This window comes from Ips typographus, linkage group LG2 (assembly GCF_016097725.1).
Source record: "Ips typographus isolate SLU linkage group LG2, UJ_Ityp_2.0, whole genome shotgun sequence".
NCBI classification, from domain to species: domain Eukaryota; kingdom Metazoa; phylum Arthropoda; class Insecta; order Coleoptera; family Curculionidae; genus Ips; species Ips typographus.
The window spans coordinates 13,649,693-13,670,495 of record NC_138423.1 but is presented as its reverse complement, the minus strand read 5'-3'; the positions used below and the strand labels follow the sequence as shown (position 1 = coordinate 13,670,495).

General features: G+C 32.9%; 1 protein-coding gene across 1 annotated transcript in view; it reads left to right on the top strand.

Annotated features, from left to right (window-relative positions):
- Nucleotides 1-20,803, top strand: part of fzr (fizzy and cell division cycle 20 related) — a 38,801-nt gene that overhangs the window by 4,708 nt on the left and 13,290 nt on the right. Inside the window, exons 2-6 of the mRNA XM_081996218.1 lie at nt 14,052-14,192; nt 14,290-14,520; nt 14,644-14,785; nt 14,845-14,931; nt 19,909-20,112. Coding sequence (XP_081852344.1) covers nt 14,052-14,192; nt 14,290-14,520; nt 14,644-14,785; nt 14,845-14,931; nt 19,909-20,112 — 805 coding nt within the window. The remainder of the gene's footprint in view (nt 1-14,051; nt 14,193-14,289; nt 14,521-14,643; nt 14,786-14,844; nt 14,932-19,908; nt 20,113-20,803) is intronic.

Here is a 20,803-nt window from a genome sequence, read left to right as displayed (position 1 = left end):
CATTGAGGTGCTTGTGTCGTGTTGGATACAGGGCCTCATGTAGACCTCTCTTCATTGAACATGGTATCCTCACCTTGTGCTGCATTTTTATCTTAGAGACGATTTGTCTTGTCCGTGGCAAATTTGGGGGTCAGTTGTCCGAGGGCTCCGGCTCGGTGACTCGCAGTAGATTCGTTTTGAGGCTTCCCATTCCTCACACGGAGAAGATTAAGTCGTCGCTTATTTACGGTGGTAAGAGACTTTTCATTAACCTTTCTCTCCACGTGAGAGGCCAGGACTTCTGCGCATGGATTTAGGCGTGAGGCTGAGAGGTTTTTGCTTGACGGGGCGTACTATTCTCTGGACGAATTCTACTCCAGTTCTCAATGCGCCTTGTTCTGCCATAAATTGACCAAGCGGAACTGTTTGTGTTTTTGATCCTCTTTCTCCTCTATTATACAGGGTAACTGCCTTTTTGTTTTGTTTTTATTTTAATAATTGTAAGGTGTATTTATGTGTGATTCATATTGTATGTGTAGTCTAATAGTTATGTATGTTCTTTTTTTGCTATTTTTGTATGTGTTTTCAGGGCTTTGTCATTGACTTTAAGTTTCCAACAATGAAGCAACTTTTTTGATTGATTGATTGATTTGATTGAATATAACAAAATTGACTGAAAACAGAACAGCATAGGCACATGTACCTAATTATTATGATAAAATCTTTGTTACATGATATTGGGTTGAAATAAATTAATGTTTATTACAAATGATAATAATTGACTAATTTTCCAACTTTTAAACTTTGACTGTTTTTGACAGGTGTCAACTGGCTTTTACAGTGAGTGTTGCAAACTCAAATAAAAAAATTTACAATTTCAGCTTTTACAACTGTCTAAAATTTTAATTCTTATGACATTCTGACAATAGTCAAAGGACATTAATTAATGTCATGTACAAATTGTAAAAGCAGACATGCTACTTAACTAATCTAACCTAAAAACTGTCATGTAACCAGAAAAATTAATTTCAACGGTGTATTTCATCAAGGTTTATCATTATCTCAAAACTAGGGGCCTTATATCTAAATTTAAGAATGCCACAAATGTGTAAACATTTTAAGGTATTCTGAGGCAGTTTAAATATTTTAAAGGCATTTCGAGGTATTTCAAGGCAATTTGAGGCATTATGACCATGAGGCATTTTGCACAGTAATAAAAGCATTGTGAGGTATTTTAAAGACAGGAAAACTTTTTTGGAAATAACTCCACGTATACGAAACTGGATCTAAAAGTTGCAATAGGACATGTTTACTTTATTCTTACTTTTTAAAGTATTTAATGATCACTGCACTGCTTAGTGTATACAGGGTGAGCCCAGAAACTTTGGTCTAAATTTGATTTCTGACTGGTCATTGTGAATAATTGTCAAATGATGTCATATTGCTTTGCACCCTAAAACAAATTTTTTCCATCCTAGTTGAGAGTGTTGGTCTGCAAAATAATTTGGATAAAAAATAAAAATAGCTGTGGGGAAAAGCCTTTATATTGATCTGGAAGATTTTCAAGAAAAAAGTGCCAGAACTGAAAAGATTTATCTTGCTCAATATTACATTAGCCACACTTACACAAAACAGACAATTTTAGCAGTTGGCTGTAACAAAGCTAGTGCTTACCAACATTTTGCAAATGTATTTTTACATCTTCAGTTCATTGGCGTCCATCTTTTGTGTGTAGTTTTTTTCGCCACACTCTTTGTTAAACTGGCTGGTATTCATGTATTGTCGAAGGGCTAAAACAACACTTGTTTGCACATGCTGCTTCAAATGGACTAATTGACTTTTCTGAAAATGTTCTTGAATTATGGTTAGAACGAAATGGTTTTACACTTGTTGTAGTACTAGTGTGGTAGAAATAAAACAAAATCTCTGACACACAATATTTACCCAGGTAAATACTGTAAAAAGGCTTAATCCTGACGGAAAAACGTCCTACATTTCTTATCTTGAAAATTGAGTAATAGAAGATGATCGGCACCTGTGTGACGAGAAGTCTGTGTACCAAAATACCTTATCGAGTCTATAATTACTTATTCCATAAATATTGAACCGCCGATACCGATTATCGATTAATCCGTTCGTTTACACAAATATTTAGTTACTGAAATAATCATAATTTACTAAAAATCTTTGAAACGTGGTTTCCAGGATTGCCCATGGTAACCAGAACATTGACACCATTTCCTCCTATTATAGGAAACTGCACGTGTGGCACGTTCTTTATTATTATTAGACCAAATTAAAAACAATATGGACCGTTAACCCCTACGGATAGTGTTAATTTACGTGTCAAGTTTTCGTATCAATTCGTGCAATGGTCTGTACAGGGTGGTCCCAATAAGCCAGTGCACGCGGTTGTTCCTCCAAAACTACGTATTGCATGCATACATTTGAGAAAAAAGTCTTCCTAATAAACTTTGCTATTTAAATTTTTAATCAAATGGTGGGGGATAGTGCAAAGTTTTTTTGTGCTACAGGGTGACCTACGACGTTTAGTCGGTTGACGTTTTGCTAAATATTTTTTTTCAGGAGAAGTAAATTAATACCTAAAAAATTTGATGTGTGGGAATTTGCAAGGGTATCTAACGTAGTTGTTTAAAAAAGAAAATTAACCACCCTGTAAATTGCGTTTATTAAGGTTCTTATTTTGGGTAAAACTTTTTGGCCGACAAATTTTTCATCATTAAGTTGTATACAGGGTGACTTCTGCTGTTTTTCAGGTTTTTTTGTTGTCAAGTTCGTACACAACATTTTTACTATGTTCTCCTTCCTTGTGAGGTCACATTTTTTGCGATTTTGTTTTCTTGAACAGTAATTTTCAAAGAACAGACCTAACCTAACCCATTTTAAGCAATTTAATTTGAAATATTTAATTGCAAATTTACTTGTTTTCTCTCGGTTAATTTAGTACAGTTAACATGAAAATGTGACTAAACATATGTCTAGTCTGTCAAAACGAATGTCAAGGGGATCGATGTAAACTTAACCTATTCTAGGAAATTTCCATTGAAATTTAATGAAAATTCACTTGATTTAACTGGGTATACTTATGATTTAGGTGATTTAAGCTAAAAAAGTGGTTGTCACATGTATAATCTGTCAGAACAAGTGTTTACTAAAACAATGTAAGCATAACCTTTTAGAACTAGCATTTATGTTTGATCATTTTAAGAGTTTTTTTCATGGGATATAATACGATCATATACAATATTTTATTCATGCAGAATATGTAATCTATAGAATGTTTTATACATGAATATTATACATTTTTGAGTAGCTCCCTTTTATTTGAAGAGCTACCTACTTAAAACATGAAATTAAATGAAACTGATTATTTGAGTTTTCCAATATGTGTCCAATATGACAGAACATGTATGAAAATGAAACAGTCTAAAAATGTTTAAAATTGTTTTAATAAAATAACCATCAAAAACTTTTAGAAATGTTGCAAAGGGCCTATAAATGTTGCAGAATGTCTAAAAATACTGCCAAATTATTTAATTATTTCAAAAACCTTAAATGAGTCCTAGAAATGTTGCAGAATGACTAAAAATACTGCAAAACGTTCCATGAGTTCTAGAAATGTTGAAAAAGGCTTAGGAACTTTGCAAAATGTCCAAAAATATTGCAAATAGTCTAAAAACCTTTAATAAGTACCGAGAATGTTGGAGAAGGTCTAAAAAGCTTCAAAAAGATTTAGAAATGTTGCAAAAAGACTAAAAAGTATTATTTAGAAAGTAAAAAAAAAAATATTGCAAAAAATCTAGAAACCTTCAAGAATAATAATTGCAATGTCTAAAAATTTATAAAAGTTGTAGGAAATTTTATCTTTTAAAAATTTATATCAAGGCGTTTTTGCCATTAGGGGCCTACTTAAAGAGTTTCAAGGAAAAAAGTGACAGTATTGACGTTTACTGTCATACTTGTCATGTCATTCTTAGGAAATATTACACACATTTTATACATTTTTCATGTATAATACATGATTTTATACATAAAATATATGTAATATTATTTTATATACAGGGTGCCACAAAAGAGTTGGTTAAATGAAAACAAAGTTGCCCAATTTGTCAAATCAATGGGCAATCTTATGCCGTTTTAACATTTCAAAAAATCCGACATTTGAAATCTGACGTTTCGGCTTTTTGCCAGCCATCATAAAAATTCAATCATTTGAATTTTAGGTTAGAAAACTTTGATAAAAGTGTATTTTTCCGGCTATTAATACAAAATTAGTAGCAGTACAGCATACAGAGATAGGTACATGTTTTAAATGGAAATTCTGTGTACATTTCAAATTTAATGAAATCATTTATGATTTCCATGAAAACTTCGGAAGTTGTATAACATCTGAAGAGTGAAAAAACTGTGATTGTTACTCAAAGTCTCACAAAACTCTTACGTCATTTAAATCAGAAAACAAAACACTTTCAAAAACTGCTTAAAAAAAACAGGGTCGCATTTAGAAAGTAAAGTTGATGATGGCTGGCAAAAACCGAAACGTCGAATTTCAAATATGACGATGTCAGGTTTTAGAGGAAAAAAAGTTACAATGGCAAAGTGTCAATAAAGCTTTCAATAAAATTTAAACGTTTTTTCGAAATTTCGTATTTTTTTTGGATATCTCCAGAAGTGATCGAATTTTGATTGAACACCAAATTCCGCAACTTTGCCTCCATTTAACCAACATACATTTACCCATTCCTGCACTTTTTTGTGTGTTTTTTTGAAAAAATTAGTTGTTATGTGTAATTTAAGTAAGGCCTCAAATTAATTGTTTTCTGAAAATGCATATCTTAATGAAAATTCATTTGTTTTGATTGTATTTACATCTGATTCAGTTTAATTAAGCTGAAAATGGCGCTAAGTACATCAGTCTGTCAAAACAAGTGTTACAGAAGGAACGATGTAACACTTAACCTATAACAAAAAAAAAACACAAAAAAAAACAAAAAAAAAACCTAACAAACACCTAACCTAACCTATTTTAGTCAATTTCCTGATATAGGTTGATTTCTCAATGCTATCAAGTTTTATAGGTATATTTACCACCACTATTTTTTAATAAAACTGTAAATTAACAAAAAACTGATTTTTCCATAAGAGGCAATGTCTTCGAAAGCATTTCTAGTATATTTTGTTTTTTCACACCAAGCTTTCGAACAATAAAGATGAAAATAATAACTAAATAAAAAAAGTAACTTTCTAATATTTTCTATCTTCTATTAATAAACTAAATGTTCTATTTCTCTAATTCTTGTGAGAAAAAAACAATCTTATTAATATTTAATAAATAATAATTTTGATAAGTTTTTAATAATTTTGTCTTTGTTTAGAACGTAGTGCAGCTAGTGTTGTTAATGTGCAATATTTCACTAGAAATGAAATATTTGAAATATTTCAAGGCCCATAAATTTCATATTGTTCAAGTGACATTGTTGACAATGACAAGACAGAGAAGTGACAAAACATAGTAGTAAAAGAGTTTAGAATTACTCATTTTAGTTTTACTTTTTAGTATTGATTAATTTATCATTGATTAAGGCCAAGAACAAAGTTAAAAAAAAAACAAAAGATCAAAGTGAAAATAGGTCATGTCAGATTTCATTAAAGATTTGACACTATTGACAGTGAAATATTTCGGAAATATTTCATGAAATTTCCCAATATTAAGTGCAGCTAAATATGTAAAGCTATGGGAATTAGCTTCAAAAGTGCTATTGAATGGATATGGACATTTCAAAATTCTACATATTAATCCTATGGTAATAAGGAAGAACTATTGCAATTGAATGCTCTTGACAAAGATGGAGATAAACTTTATAAGTGACATGTGTCAGTGTGTCTAAAACGGATGTGACGTCATTTCTGCAAAAATCTGACACATCCCACTTAAGAGGTTTAGTTCCAAAATTTCCATATCTGGTATAGGGGTTCTATTTGAAAAAACTTACTTCAACATCTTTGAAATTTGAAATTTACGTCAAAAATTCTTATTGGACCTATTTTTTATCTATCATCATTTGCTTTGTGTCACATAAAACCAACGAAACTGGGCCACCCTGTACATGAAGTTCACGACAAGCAACTTGTAAAAGCTCATCGATTTGTCGTGTACTTTATGCAATGATAACATTGTTTGCGATAATGCATTAAATTTCGTCGATTACAGCTGTTTTTACGGTTCGTTTGCTTTTAAAGGTCAAAATATCAATTCGTTAAAACACCGTGCGGTTATAAAGCGTTATGCACTTTTCAATACATGTAATTGTATTATTGCACTTGGTTAGTATTAGCCTGAATCATGTATTGTGGTTGAATACGTGTAATTGACTGCACATTCTTTTTTTATGATGATAATCACATTGTGATGTATTTTTAGAACTTTGACCATGATTCCACAACACTGTTTCATATGGAGGTGTTTCTAACATAATCGGATTCTTTTAGTCTAACAATTTACGTATGACCGGTCAAACTTAAGAAATCACCAGACAGGAAATACGAATTTCATTACCTTACGTCTGGGTGCCCATTTTAAGCTATGGTAATGGGCGCTTGAGCTATTTTATATTATCCAGTTAAAGGGTTTGGTAGAGATTAAAGACAGTTCAGTTGGTATTTAAAACGATAATGGAGTCCATTACAAGTATTTTCAACTTTCTAATTATCCAAATGTTTACAAGTTTTGAAACATTACTGGTATTTACCCCATGTAACCATTTACGTTTTCAATTACTAACATCTAATCACTATAAGCTGTCTTTGCCTAAGGATTGTTGATCTTTCATATTAGGACAATTTGAGTGGTTGTTTAAGTGTGCCACCGTACACTTTCTGAAAGTTACAGTAGAACAATGATTTTGAGACGTTAATTGATCGAATAAGAGTTGTTGCACCTCCGTCCTGGTAGTTTCCGAAGGGTGATGGTCAGCAGTGCATTGATAATAAACCGCAATTATGTAGATCGCGATCTAAAGTGTTTTTCTATATTTACACGAAGTCCATCACTGATTAGCTACTCGTTAGACTAGTTAACGGTAAGCCGTTGTTATTGACCGTCTACTTGACCATACTTGTTTTTATGTAGGAAAAGTAATGAGGGAGAACCATAATCTTCATACAATATGGCTTAAGTTCTAGTTTTATAAACTCTAAGAGGCTCAAAGCACCCTTGAGCTGCATTAACCATTTTCTTTCTGAGGTGTGAGGTTATTTCAAATTTGTATTTTTACAAGGACTTTCCCATGTATCAGAAATTCTGGGAATGTTTCTTTCAGAGAAATGATTAGGCATCGATGCTAAAACTTTTCTTCTGTGTAAACCATTAGAAATTGTGATTTTTTTAAATTAAATTGGTTAGTCTATTTGCTGGACTACACTGAAAACAGTATGACACTTAACTCAGAGTTTAAACTGTCATCTTCAGGACTGAACAGTCTGCTGATATCAGAAATCTTTGGAAAGAGATGGTAAATCCAAAACGATTTCAGGTTCAAAACAGTGGGGTTCCTAAATTGATTTTTGATGATTTACAATAACACCAAATACATACAGTGTGTCCATAAAGTATGGATAAAATTCGATTAACGCGCATTTTTTTAGAAAAAAGTTAGATATACAGGGTGTCCCAAAATTGAAATACGACCTTCCAGTTGACATTTCCAAATGAGAACCCCCATTTTTTGTTGCATTTATGGATTCTACGTAAATTTGTGGATATTTTTTATATAGCATATCCTATATCGATATTCAGCTGTTTTCGAAAAAATAATTTAAAAAAAATACCGTAAACATCGAGCTGATGTTTGGTTTATTGTCGCAAAGTTTGTTTTTTCCTAGATAAGTATACAGGGTGTCCCAAATTTGAGCAACAAACCAAACTTGGTTGACCCATTTTTTATTTGATTTTTGGGATCTACGTCAAATTCTAGGCCTACTTGATGTAAAATGCCTGTATCGATACTCAACTGTTTTTGCTCTAGCAGCCTTGATTGGCCGCCCCTCAAATCGAGCAGAAATTCCTAATTTGAGCAACATTTTCGTGCACTTTCCACAAAATCTTGAATAACTCGCTTGTTTGAACCATCCTGTATATACGAGCCATATAACAAAAGAAAGCTAATGAATGGTGCTCTCACGTGACATTGAGCAAACACGGCTAAGTTTTCCGGTTCGGCCGCTAGAGGGCGTCAAAGTTTGGTTTTTTGTAGTTTTTGCGAAATATCTCAGGAACGCTTCAAGTCAGAGTGAAATTTTTACGACAAACGCACCTTAAGGGGATGCAAATTTTACCTTCTATGCCCTTTTTTGGTACCAGACACCGTTTGTCCTTGAAAAATTAAAAACCAAAATTGTCCCTTTACCTTTAACATTTAAATTTATTTAGAGAAAATTTTTGAATTTTTAAAATCAACTTCTACTGCTTAAATTCCTTCAGGTTAATGATACAAAAATGACGTAAAGTGTCATTTATAAAAATGTCATTTTTTATAGGTGCCACGCACTGAAAACCGTCAAAATTGACATAATTTCCAGGTCATCCCCAAAACCGTGACAGTTAGGGCAAAATGGATGTAAAAGTGATATAAGGTGTGTCAGATTAGCGGCTGAGTACAGGGTGTCTCAAAAAAGTGAAAAACAATTTTTAGTTTCCGGGAATTATCTCAAAAACTGTGTTAAAAGCAAAATTGTCAAAAAGCTTGAATTTGAGGCCCTCTAGCGGTCAAACTATCACACCAATGACCTTTTTTGAATACAGCGTTGAAAAGTTTTTGGTCTGAACTATATTTTACCTTCAGTGACATTTTGTCGTAACTATTAAAATAATTGAGTTATTTTAGGTTAAAGCAAAAGTGGTTACATCACTTTGAAGAATTGTGAAGCTTGACTTTGACGCCCTCTAGCGACCAAACGCTGCCACTTAATGGGCATATTTTTGAAAAGCTTATGATTTGAGCTATTTTTTTATTTCAATCACTTTTGGTCGTCAACTGTCAAATAAGCAAGTTAAGAAAAATTTTGCTGAAATTAGGGATATAATTTAATAAATTAAAAATAATTATTTTCATTTAATTTTAAGAATTAATTTATAGCTACAGGGTGATTCATAAGGAATGGAAAATTTGAAAACTGGAAATACTACACGTGAAATGGTGGCGAGCTGTCGCAAACATGCCTGATCTGACTGTTGATTTGATAGTTTCGAATATACAGGGTGTAAGTTGAAGTTGAAATTTAGTTTTTAATTTTTTATCATATCTTCACGGTCATTTGATATAAATTACTGAAAATTTGCATAAGGTGATGCTGTCATCTATTTTATGTCATCTGATAGGGGGCGCCTGATGCAACCTTCTCGGCTGCTTAAAAAAATCTCCAACTTTTTTCTACACAACTAAAATGGCCTTACGGTTCTAAAATATGATTTTAATATGCTTTTTATTTGAAAAAGATATATTTCTTTTGCATCTCAAAAGTTGAACGTTTTCGAGATATTTGATGTTCTAATATTGCGCACTTGCTGATTCAGAAACTTTCAGTTTGGTAATTTATATTTATTAATTAAGTGTATAATAACAAAGTAACAATAATAAAGTTCATAATAACTAGTTTTCTGTCAAAACCGTCGTTATTTTTAGTTTAACAATATACAAATATCTCAGAAATAGATAGAGATATGATTATTCATAATTTTATTATTCATGTCTAGAATTTGACGTAGAATCCAAAAATGATGAATGAAAATTTATAATAAACAAGTGGATATCTACTTCTGGTTAAACCAAAAGATGAAAATATTTACTATATCACGCATCGAATTTTTCTTCATTCCAAAACTTAAAAATTTTTTGTATATCAGAATCTATAAATATTTGATTCTAATACACTTTAATGCACGGTTTGGGTGGCTAACTCTGCATACAGGCAGATTGTGCAGCAGGCAGATTGGTTTAAAACACATTCACAGAGCAGCTGTTCTGGAGTTTATATTCTGCAACATTCACGTTCTTCCAGATACTCTCTTAAAGTTTTTACGGTTATGACCTGTGAGAACTTTCTTGATTTTCTTCTCAGAGCTCTTTTTCTTTCTCTTCAATTTCTGTCCGGTTTTAATTTTTAAGAGAATCTCTGCAGCAATAGATTCATGCGATATGCCGCCCCCATGGCCTCTGCTTTCATAAACAGATCCAAGGGCAAGCGCACCAATAATTTTATTTTCTAAATCCGACAAACTTTATTGGAATTCCAGTGTAAACCACGCTTTTTCTTTTCATAGATCAGAGGTCAAATCTGGCGATCTGGGTGATTACGACGGGTCTTCGTTTTCTTATCCTTTTTTGTTCATTTCTATTGACTTAAAAAAATCGGAAATTGAGAATACAAATTGATCTAATTAAATCGCTAATTAGAATTGATATTTTAGATATTCAAAACAGTTATTTAGTTAAAAAATTCAACGTGGATATTTTGGACACATCTTTGAGACAAATTACCAAAGCCAACGTTTCTTCAATAATCATTGGCAAATATCATAGTTATTATTTCGTATTAAATTATAAATGTACACAGACAAGTAAACAATTTAATAACATATAAACGGCAAAATTTTCGGTTTTTTTACCGTTAGCAATGAAGTTAGTCACATATGGTGCTACAATATCCGGGAGGAAACGGTATGAATTGCAAATTTGTTAAATAAGGAACACTTCCTCTTTTCTTTTCATTACGACTACTTAATCAATTTTGAATAAACTGCATAACGATATGTATAGGTTTTTATCACCATATTAGCAGGAATATTTGAGATTAGAATTAAATACATGGTTTTGTCAACATATTAATTTTTTTACCAAACATTCACATGGCCGACTTTGCCAGATGTACGACAATATCTTCAATGCAGAATATACGAAATCACTGCCTGAATGAGATAATTTGTAACAAAAGCTTCGGACTGATTGTAATATAGTAGGTGCAATGCGTAAATTGCACAGTGTGACCAATCATCCAACTTTCAGAGACCAACTTAGACCTACTGGACTGTTACCAGGCCGTTGCCTGCCAACTTATCAGTAGTTCTGCATTAGAAGGTTTAAATTATTAAAAATCATGGTGTAATTAAGTAGTAGTGAATAACCTAGTGAGGTTAACTGAACACCATTTTGTTCATATTGTATATGAAACACACCACTCCATACATAAAACTAAAGTAATAACATGTACACAGTGGCGATAAATCTAGTCTTATACGTGGCAAAAAATGCATAACAAGCTATAACGTTATGTAAGGAATTTATTTTTAGAATTAGGACTTGTAAATGCAGTTGATTATGCCGATTTAATTGCGCATTGCAAATTTCCTAATGGAAAACACATAGCGTGCTAGATTTTTTTTTCGTTTGCTCCATTATAACTGTGCTCATTTGATGGGGATATTAGAGCCAAACGCATGGTTGCCTGATTTTAGCGGTGTTTTTTGATCTGAAGGGCATCTAGGTTCAAGGGACTTATTTGCATTTTCAATTTTTTCCTTAGTTGCCCCTAACTCGGGCTCTAATTGTCATAAATTAAATAGATAAATGCGGTCAAAGAACCATTTAGTTAACAGCTGCATCGGGATTTGTAACGCACTTGCTCCTAGATGTACTTTATCAGTTAGTAGTCGTAAGTGGCAGTGACCTAAAAATCTCATTAATTTAATAAATTATGTTGTTTTTAACGCATTTTAATAAAAATAGCACGTCGGGCAATTAGGAGTACTTACGTGAGTAGGTACGTTTATTATTTATCATTTTTTTCGGCTCGTACGCTACGAAATTAATGGTACTTTGAACCTGGCGGAAAACTGCTCAACGAATAATTTATCAATAATTTGCAATGTAAATTACTTTTGGGCAATTGTTCTTGGTAATTTTTGTGGTTTGTCGCTTCGACTAAATAATTTGCTTTTTAGAAATTGAAATCCTCCGGGTTGTATGATTTGGCTATGCTTTAGTACATTTTTACCATAATTTTTGGCAAAATGTTTCAGTTTATGTAAACTTTGATGATTTATTGGAAAAGCATTTTTTGTATGATCATTTAGTACCGTGCATCTATTGTCTGAATCTCAGCAGTGTTGCTATCTACTTGAAATCATTGACAAAATCGAATTTTTGTTTGACTTGTTTTTCATTGATTGATTGAACTAACCTATGAAGAAGAATGAAGGAAAACTCCATTTTTCTGCCTAGGTGAACGCAATCTAGACGTTTCACTTGAACACTATTAGGGAATCAAAAAATTAAATTAATACTATTTCTGGTTATTGTTAGAAAATGGTTTTTGACTCTTTTTTTATTGTATGTTTGTTTAACGTTTTTGCAAAATTAGTATAAGTCTCTCTCTTCTCAAACCTATTACTGTCATTAGTATGTCTATTCCACCAACTTGCAGGTAACTACCAGGAAAGTAATTTTCAAAGAATTGCTAACAGAAAAAGTGAACAGAAGAGTAGTTTTAGATTAAAAATACACAATGAAAAAAGGAGAAAGGAATAGTTTAGACCAATAAAAGCAAGTTTGTCGTCTGTTAACCGGAAATATTGCTAAATTTAAGGGATATTACCAAAAATTTCAATTAGTCTTGATTTACGTAGTATTAATTATGATACTAGGATTGTAAACATACATTTTTTTGGAAATACGTTCTATATGTCCTAATTTGTGTGAAAACAACATACTTCCAATATGTAGATGATTATTACCAACAAAATTCTGGAATGGCAATGGGTTCTCCATGGTCAATATTAAGTAATATTTTTATGAAACATTTTGAAGAAAATAACATTAATTATTATAATTATAAACCATGAATTTGTTGATGATGTTTTCTCACTATATCCATTCGGAAATGATCATCTCAACCAATTTCTAACACACATAAACTCAATAGAACCCACAATCAAATTTACAACAGAAACTGAACAAAATAACGAACGAAATCTTAGACACTCAAACAAACCCAAAACCCAAACAAATCTAATCATCCAATAATGGTAAAAAGGTGTATTGCAAAAAAAGTTTATTGATAAACAATTTGATAAAAAAAATTGTTTATTAAGATGTTCTAAAAAAGAATGACTATCCTGAAACTGTTATTAATAAATGTTTTAGAGATTGAGAACAACCATCTGGATATCAAAATCAGATTTTACTATTTACAAACCTTTTTATATTTTACATTCCAGGTATATCTGACAAAATCAAACGAATAGCTACAAAATATAACATCAGAACAATATTTAGAACTCAAAAACACATTAAGATCACACTTAACTAAAACAAAACCTTGAATGGAATTGAATCTACAAGAAACGGGATATCAGACAATCATAGAGTCAAATGGAATGAATGTAGTACCTATCATAGATAAAGAAACTTTTTCAAAAGTAAAATAAAAGAAAGCGCCTATATTAGATTACACCATGACTCCTGTGTTGCGACATCCTCTATTAATATTGACCAAACTTGGTTAAGTATTCTAAACGAGGAGAGAACACTTGGTCATATCAAACAAAACTGAAATTTCTTGTAATTTTGTTTTCATTATAAAACCCACCTTTCACTACAACAATAGATAACTTTTCCTATTGGAATGACAAAAGTCAAAATTTATGTCAATTTTTATTGACAAAAAACATTATCAGGTTTAATATTTATTAAGTTGTTGTTTTCTGTGATCTGCCGTTGGGTTCTTTTTTAGATTCTTTGAAGACGGTGGTAGATTTTCCACCGAAACGTCAGGTTTTTTAGGTATCAAGACCGAGTCTAAGTCAGTGGTCTTGTGTTGGGACAACTAGGTTAATGTAGAATTCAAAATTCCATTGTCCCAACAAACCTTTTTTGTCTGGTGAGATAGTAAACACAACTAACAACAAAAATACATTTTTTTGTGATTACAGCTGGATGGATAAACAATCAACCTATTAAGTGAGCTTTATTAGTGTTAATTTTACTTTTTTTTTCCAGAAAAACAATCACCAAAACGAAAGGATACCTATGAAATGCCAAGCCAGCCCGTATTCCCTCTCACCCCTTAGTGTTAGTAGTCAACGATTATTACGGTCGCCCCACAAAGCCACTAGGAAAATATCAAGAATACCTTTTAAAGTAAGTACACTTTGATGCTTTTTTATAAAATAAATCTGATGGTTTTGATGGCTAAATCATACGAATACGACTTTCTATTAAATATGAACTATTATAGGTTTTGGACGCCCCCGAGTTGCAAGACGACTTTTACTTAAATCTAGTCGATTGGTCAGTTCAAAACGTGCTCAGCGTGGGTCTGGGTAGCTGCGTGTACTTATGGAGCGCGTGTACTAGTCAAGTAACTCGATTATGTGATCTGCAGAGTGACAGCAACGTGGTGACGTCAGTTTCGTGGAGCGAAAGAGGAAACCTGGTGGCCGTTGGAACGCACAACGGATACGTCACGGTAAGTACAGTTGAATTCTACTGTTCCATCAGTTTTAGTTTGGTCCAAAACAGAAAACATACTTTTCGTGTTGTCCTAAAGCAGTTATTCTTCTTGACATTAACTAGTTGACAATGATTTAAGGTGTGGGACGTAACCGTCAACAAACAAGTGAATAAACTAATGGGCCATACAGCTAGAGTGGGTGCGTTAGCGTGGAATGGAGACGTGCTGAGTTCGGGTAGTCGAGATCGAATGATTTTGCAAAGGGACACTAGAACTCCACGTAAGTTGTCTTATCTGCTAATATTTGTCTTATTTTACCAGTTAATTTGGGTGTTGCAGCTAACGTACCAGAACGACGTCTTATTGGACACCGGCAAGAAGTGTGCGGCTTGAAATGGTCTCCAGACAACCAGTATTTAGCGTCAGGTAAGCCGATGTCATAAAAAATAGTATCTCTCTAAGAGTAGAATTCTTCTGATCCTTCCATAAATTAAATCTTCAATCCAAAAAATCAACAAATTATCATTTACTTACTACGCCTAAACCTTTAAAAAGAAATATTTGAAATCATATAAACTATATTAGCTATTTATTTTGTTTTGATGTACTAGCCTCAATGTAGGTTACAAAGATTACACGACATAGTTTCATTGCGTAAGTAATTTCGTATTATTAAGGCGTTAACATAACCCAAACATTAATATTTACGGCATTAGTTTGCTTCATATTGGATTAGTGCGTTATAATAAAACATGATATTTCCGAAAAGTACAAAGTTTATTATAATTTTTTTATTCTATGTTGGACGCTACAAAAAAAAGCTTTAAAAAAGTGTTTTTCTCAAAGGTTTTTAATGTCAGAACCATCCACTTTAATTAACTATTTTCCTTGTAAAAATAATGCCTCAAAAAAACATGACAATTTCGATTTGAAGGAATTATACAGAGTGTCCGGATTAGTCTGTCTTGACAGGAAAACCCCATTTTCCGGCTAGATAGGAAAAACTAACAAACATTTGTAGAGCTCGATTTTTGAAAAAAAAAAAGTTAAAAACCGTATTTTGATATCTTGTCAGTTCGCTGCGCTAGAGGGCAAATTTCGCTCATTTTCAAAACTCTTCACAACTTTTTTGTTTATTAAAATATCGAAGTAAAACAAAATAGTTATTTATGTATTAAACGCGCAAGCCATGACTTTTATGTTCTGAGAATGAAGTTTGCTTATTAAAATAATAAAGGTACATTTTTTGGGAAAACGGAAGACGTTAGCAAAAAAACATACACGCGACTGGAATCACATCGAAAAAGTGCTTTAAAAATGTTTGTCCACGACCAACGAATAATGTACTAATATTCAGCGTGTTGACAGAAGCTAAATGAAGGTCATATAGCGTCAGAGTGATTAATGAAGAGGAATAATGATTATTATTCCCTCTCGACCTAAAGGTGGTTGCACACCAAGCATAAAACATGGGATATGCGGTATTTCTTGCATGTAGACATCCACTTATGTCTTTTCAATTACTGCTAATTCAGAATACCATTTTCTTAACAAATACACTGCAATAACACAGTACAGGAGTTTGCCAAATCATTAGGTAAATTCCATAATTTATATTTGAAATATTTTTGGTGTATGACCGTCCTTAGTTCTGTGGTTTTTTAAGTTGACATTGACAACGTCAGTGCCCTTGTGGTCGTAGGCGGCCTTTGTCACATGCCACCATATAGTTATGTAAATAAATTGTTCACGTGATCCATTTTTTCCCAAATTCTGTCACGACTTGTACATCGACGGCCATTCTAAACGCGATCCTAATCGTATCGAGTTTGACATTTCAGTTGTTATGGCGGATTTCAATTTTAATTTGGTAATTTTATAAGAAATATTTGCTTTTTTCGCAGTAATTCTTGTTAAAAATGAGTTCGGATAGTGATACGGAACCAGGTTGCACTCCACCAGAAATTATACAGGCTGCCAAAACGACAAGTACAAATTTGCTACCAGAAAAATCGAAGTCAAGTTTCATGGATTGGAGAAGTACTAAGCAGATTAATTCATTTTCTGAGAGAGTTTTATTGGTTTATTTCAATGAACTGTCCACGAAATACAAACCATCTACATTGTGGACCACCTATTCTATGCTAAGGAGTACGCTAGACATCAACCACTCCATAAATATTGAAACTTATGCTAAACTACGAGCCTTACTGAAAAGGAAAAATCACGGATTCAAGCGAAAAAAGCTGCTATTTTTACTCCAGAAGAAGTCAATAGATTTTTACATAATGCTGAAGACACAAAGTATCTTGCAATAAAAGGTAAACAAAAATATAAAAACCATCTCATTATTATTTATCCTGAAGTGTCTTGATTTAGGTTGCCCTTATAATGGGCATAATGGGTGCTTGCAGAGGACATGAACTTTATTCTATGAAACTTGCAGATGTAAACGATCTTGGTTCATCTTTGCTGGTTACCATACCACAAACGAAAACAGGCGTATCGAGAAAATTTATAATAACCGGCAAATTTTATGAAATTTGCAAAAAATATATTGATTTACGCGGAAGAGTTACCAAGTTAGATAGTTTATTTCTGTCGTATCAAAACGGAAAGTGTGCTGCACAGAAAATTGGAAAAAACAAATTTACGACCATGGGTAGGAATATCGCATCCTTTTTACAATTACCTAATCCAGAAAAGTATTCTGGACAGTCGTTTCGCCGTTTCTCTGCTACAATGCTTGTTGACGCAGGGGGGGATATAACTGCCCTGAAGAGACATGGCGGATGGAAAAGCTCGACTGTGGCCGAATCCTACATAGACGAATCAAGGACTAATAAGGTTACAATTACAATAATAAGGTTTCTACACATAATTTCGATATTAACCCGATACCTACTATAAACTTCAATAATTGCTCCAATGTTAATGTAACAATCAATAATTCTAAGTAATTTTCTGTTTATAAATTAAAATGTATCCCGACAAACCTTTTCTAGTATGTCCTTAATGTAGGTACTAGTTAAAAATTGTTAATTATACAGGGTGTCCGGAAAATACGTGTACAACGTTTGACGACAGACTCCTGACGTCAAAATATGTCGATCTAAGCCGACTTAGTTATATCCAAAATTGTCTCGTTTAGCCGGTAGAGGGCGTCAAAAATTTGTAAACATATTGGGTACAATTTCATTTCTTAAAGAGTATTGATAAGTGTATTCAGCAAGATGGCGGTCATTTTACACATTTGCTTAAGTAATGTTTTTGGTTTACTTAGTTTCTTACAATAAATAATTTCTACTTTATTATACCTACTTTGATGTATGCAGGTAATTGTAAATTTTTTTTTTCTGGCGAAACAGCTCATCCACCGGGAAATATTAAAGAGGTAAAATAGCTTCAAAATACTTCCGGTCACTCGACAAAAATATCTGGGTTGTCATAACGCCGTTCATATAAAAAATGAGGAGAAATGTTGACGTATTATATCACTTTTATAACACTTCCACTTATTTACAGCCGGTGACTATACTACTAGAAAACGTCATTTTATAGTATTAGTCTACATACTAAAATTCATTAAAATCCATTAGCAGGTTTTCACGTAATTTAGTAAAAAACCTATATGTTTACAAATTTTTGACGCCCTCTACCGGCTAAACGAGACAATTTTGGATATAACTAAGTCGGCTTAGATCGACATATTTTGACGTCAGGAGTCTGTCGTCAAACGTTGTACACGTATTTTCCGGACACCCTGTATATTAGTATAACTTAATTTAGGTTAGTACACTAAATCATATTTATTAGGTCAAAATTACATAATGAATATGATTTAGTGACTTTGCTGTTCCACTGTTGTTAATAAAAAATATTTGTATCAACAAGAAAAATTATTTTATTATGTTAAATCAACTAGCATGAGAAAGAAATAGTATCTACATAAAACAGTATCAACTTCTAATTTGCCTGCACTTGGCATTAGTGATAATGGACAGTGGTCGTGGACAAAGTATAGTATTATCCTCGTTTTTTATTGCCATTAATCCCACGGGAGATTTGCGTCCCTCGCCTGCGGCTCGTGACGTAAACATCCCCCTTAGGGATTAATGGCTATCATAAAAAGCTCGTTGAATAATATACTATTGTTTCACTGCGATATTTAATAAACAAAAAATTTGTGAAAAGTGTGTATGGACTGTCCACATAGTTTTCAAGATGGACAAAATTCGAAAAACGCCGTCTAGCGCCGCTAACTGACAAGACTGAAGACTGATCAAAATACGGTTTTCACCATTAATCTTTTCTCAAAAATCAACCTCTAGTTTATTCCTATCTGGCTGGGAAATGGGGTTTTTCTGTCAAAACACTTAAGTCCGTACTTACCCCCTCTTTTATCTAACTTAAATGTCAATTGAGAATCCATCATGAGTGATACGTCATTGCAACTAGCATAATATTCTCTATTCAACTGTGTTCAAAAATGTAAATTTATAATACTGCATTTGCAAATTACAAAAAGTATACTTTTATCGATTACGATTGTTGTCAAACTTGTCATTATTAGCAGGTGCATTTTCTATTAGTTTTGAGACCTCCATAAAATGGTTACCGGAATTCTTGGACTTGACCTTCTTAAAAATGCGAAAAACACAGGAATACAATCATTTTGAATTTATTTTGCAAATAATTTCAAAACGGTTTTTATCACTGTCTTGTCAATAATTGGGCTCAAATTCATTTGAGCGCATTTATAGCTCCGGGGTAAAAAAGAAATTGAGTATTGCAAATTCTGTTGTGTATAAAGAAATAGGTTGAAGAAAACACGTAGTATACATACAAGCAACATATTGGCCGAATTCGTTTTCAAGCTCTATGGAGCGAGCAGAGCGTTTTTGACGTCACGATCACGTAATTTGGCAAAACTATAGATTGACCAATTGTCAAACTACGTCTTTGTGACGTCTAACAAGCTCTGCTCGCTCCATGGAGCCTGAAAACGAATGCGGCCAAGTAGTGGCGTAATTATATGTATACTTAAATTCAAGTGTCACCCGAAATCACATTTCAAGGTTAGGTTAGATAGAGGAGAGGAGTAATCTACTTGTGCACCATTTGCGTGAATCTCAACAAGGTGGGTAGTTTGTGATTGGTCAAAAAAAGCAGCTTTCAGCTTGTTCTTTTTTCTTGACCAATCACAAACTACTAACAGTGCTGTGATTTGCGCAAATACGTGGACCTTCAAATTTAAAAGGATGGAGAAACAAGAAAAAAAGTTATTTAACAATGTCTAGTTCAAATAGTGCCGTTTAGCAGTACATAAATGATTGCAGCATAGTCACATCAATTTTGACTTGTCAGATTCACTTATTCTACTAATATTTGTTGCATTTTTAGGTGGAAATGACAACCGATTGTACGTCTGGAACATGCAATCGTTATGCCCCGTTCAAACCTACACAGACCATTTGGCGGCCGTAAAAGCAATAGCCTGGTCACCTCATCATCACGGATTGTTGGCATCCGGTGGAGGAACGGCGGATCGGTGTATTCGTTTTTGGAATACGTTAACTGGACAACCTATGCAGTGCGTCGATACAGGTAAAACAAATTACCCACCTAATTTGATTGTCAACATAAAGTAGTTTGTTAAGTATTAAAGGCGAATTTTTAAACTTGGATTCAAATTTAACGTTACCTTTGGAAGATAAAATTCCAATATGTAATCTGTAATTGAAAATGTTTATGGTTCAACTCGCATGAAGATAAAAAACGTCACTTTCTTGATATAACGTTTGTGATTCTTTAGGGTCATGTCACATCTGTCAAATATTATTGGATGTGAGTTTATTTTTCTTTAAGAACTCGCCAAGAATATTTTATTCTGTCTCAAGTGGTTTGACTTGTTATAGTTAATTTGTTATAAAATGTACTTTATAGCAAAATTAGCAACTAATGCCATAAATTTGGTTGAAGTCTTAAAATTCCAATAATCTAAATTTCCTAAAATACGTCACCAACTGTCTTAATTGAGTACAGCTTGCTTTCGAATCTGGTTGAATAGTATCAAAAAATGAGTACACAGTTTGTAAGTAGGAAGTTATTGAACCGTCATAAGCCTAGTTCAGACTGTGACTCTTTTTACTTGTTCTGTCACATTTAAAACCAATCTCAGCTTCAACACGGTTTAAAATACGTCGGTGCAAATCGGGGTAAATCGTCTAGAAAGTCAAAAATTGTCTTAGATTTAGTAAGTAGGTTATTGTAAAACGTCAAATGCATTTTGGAAAGT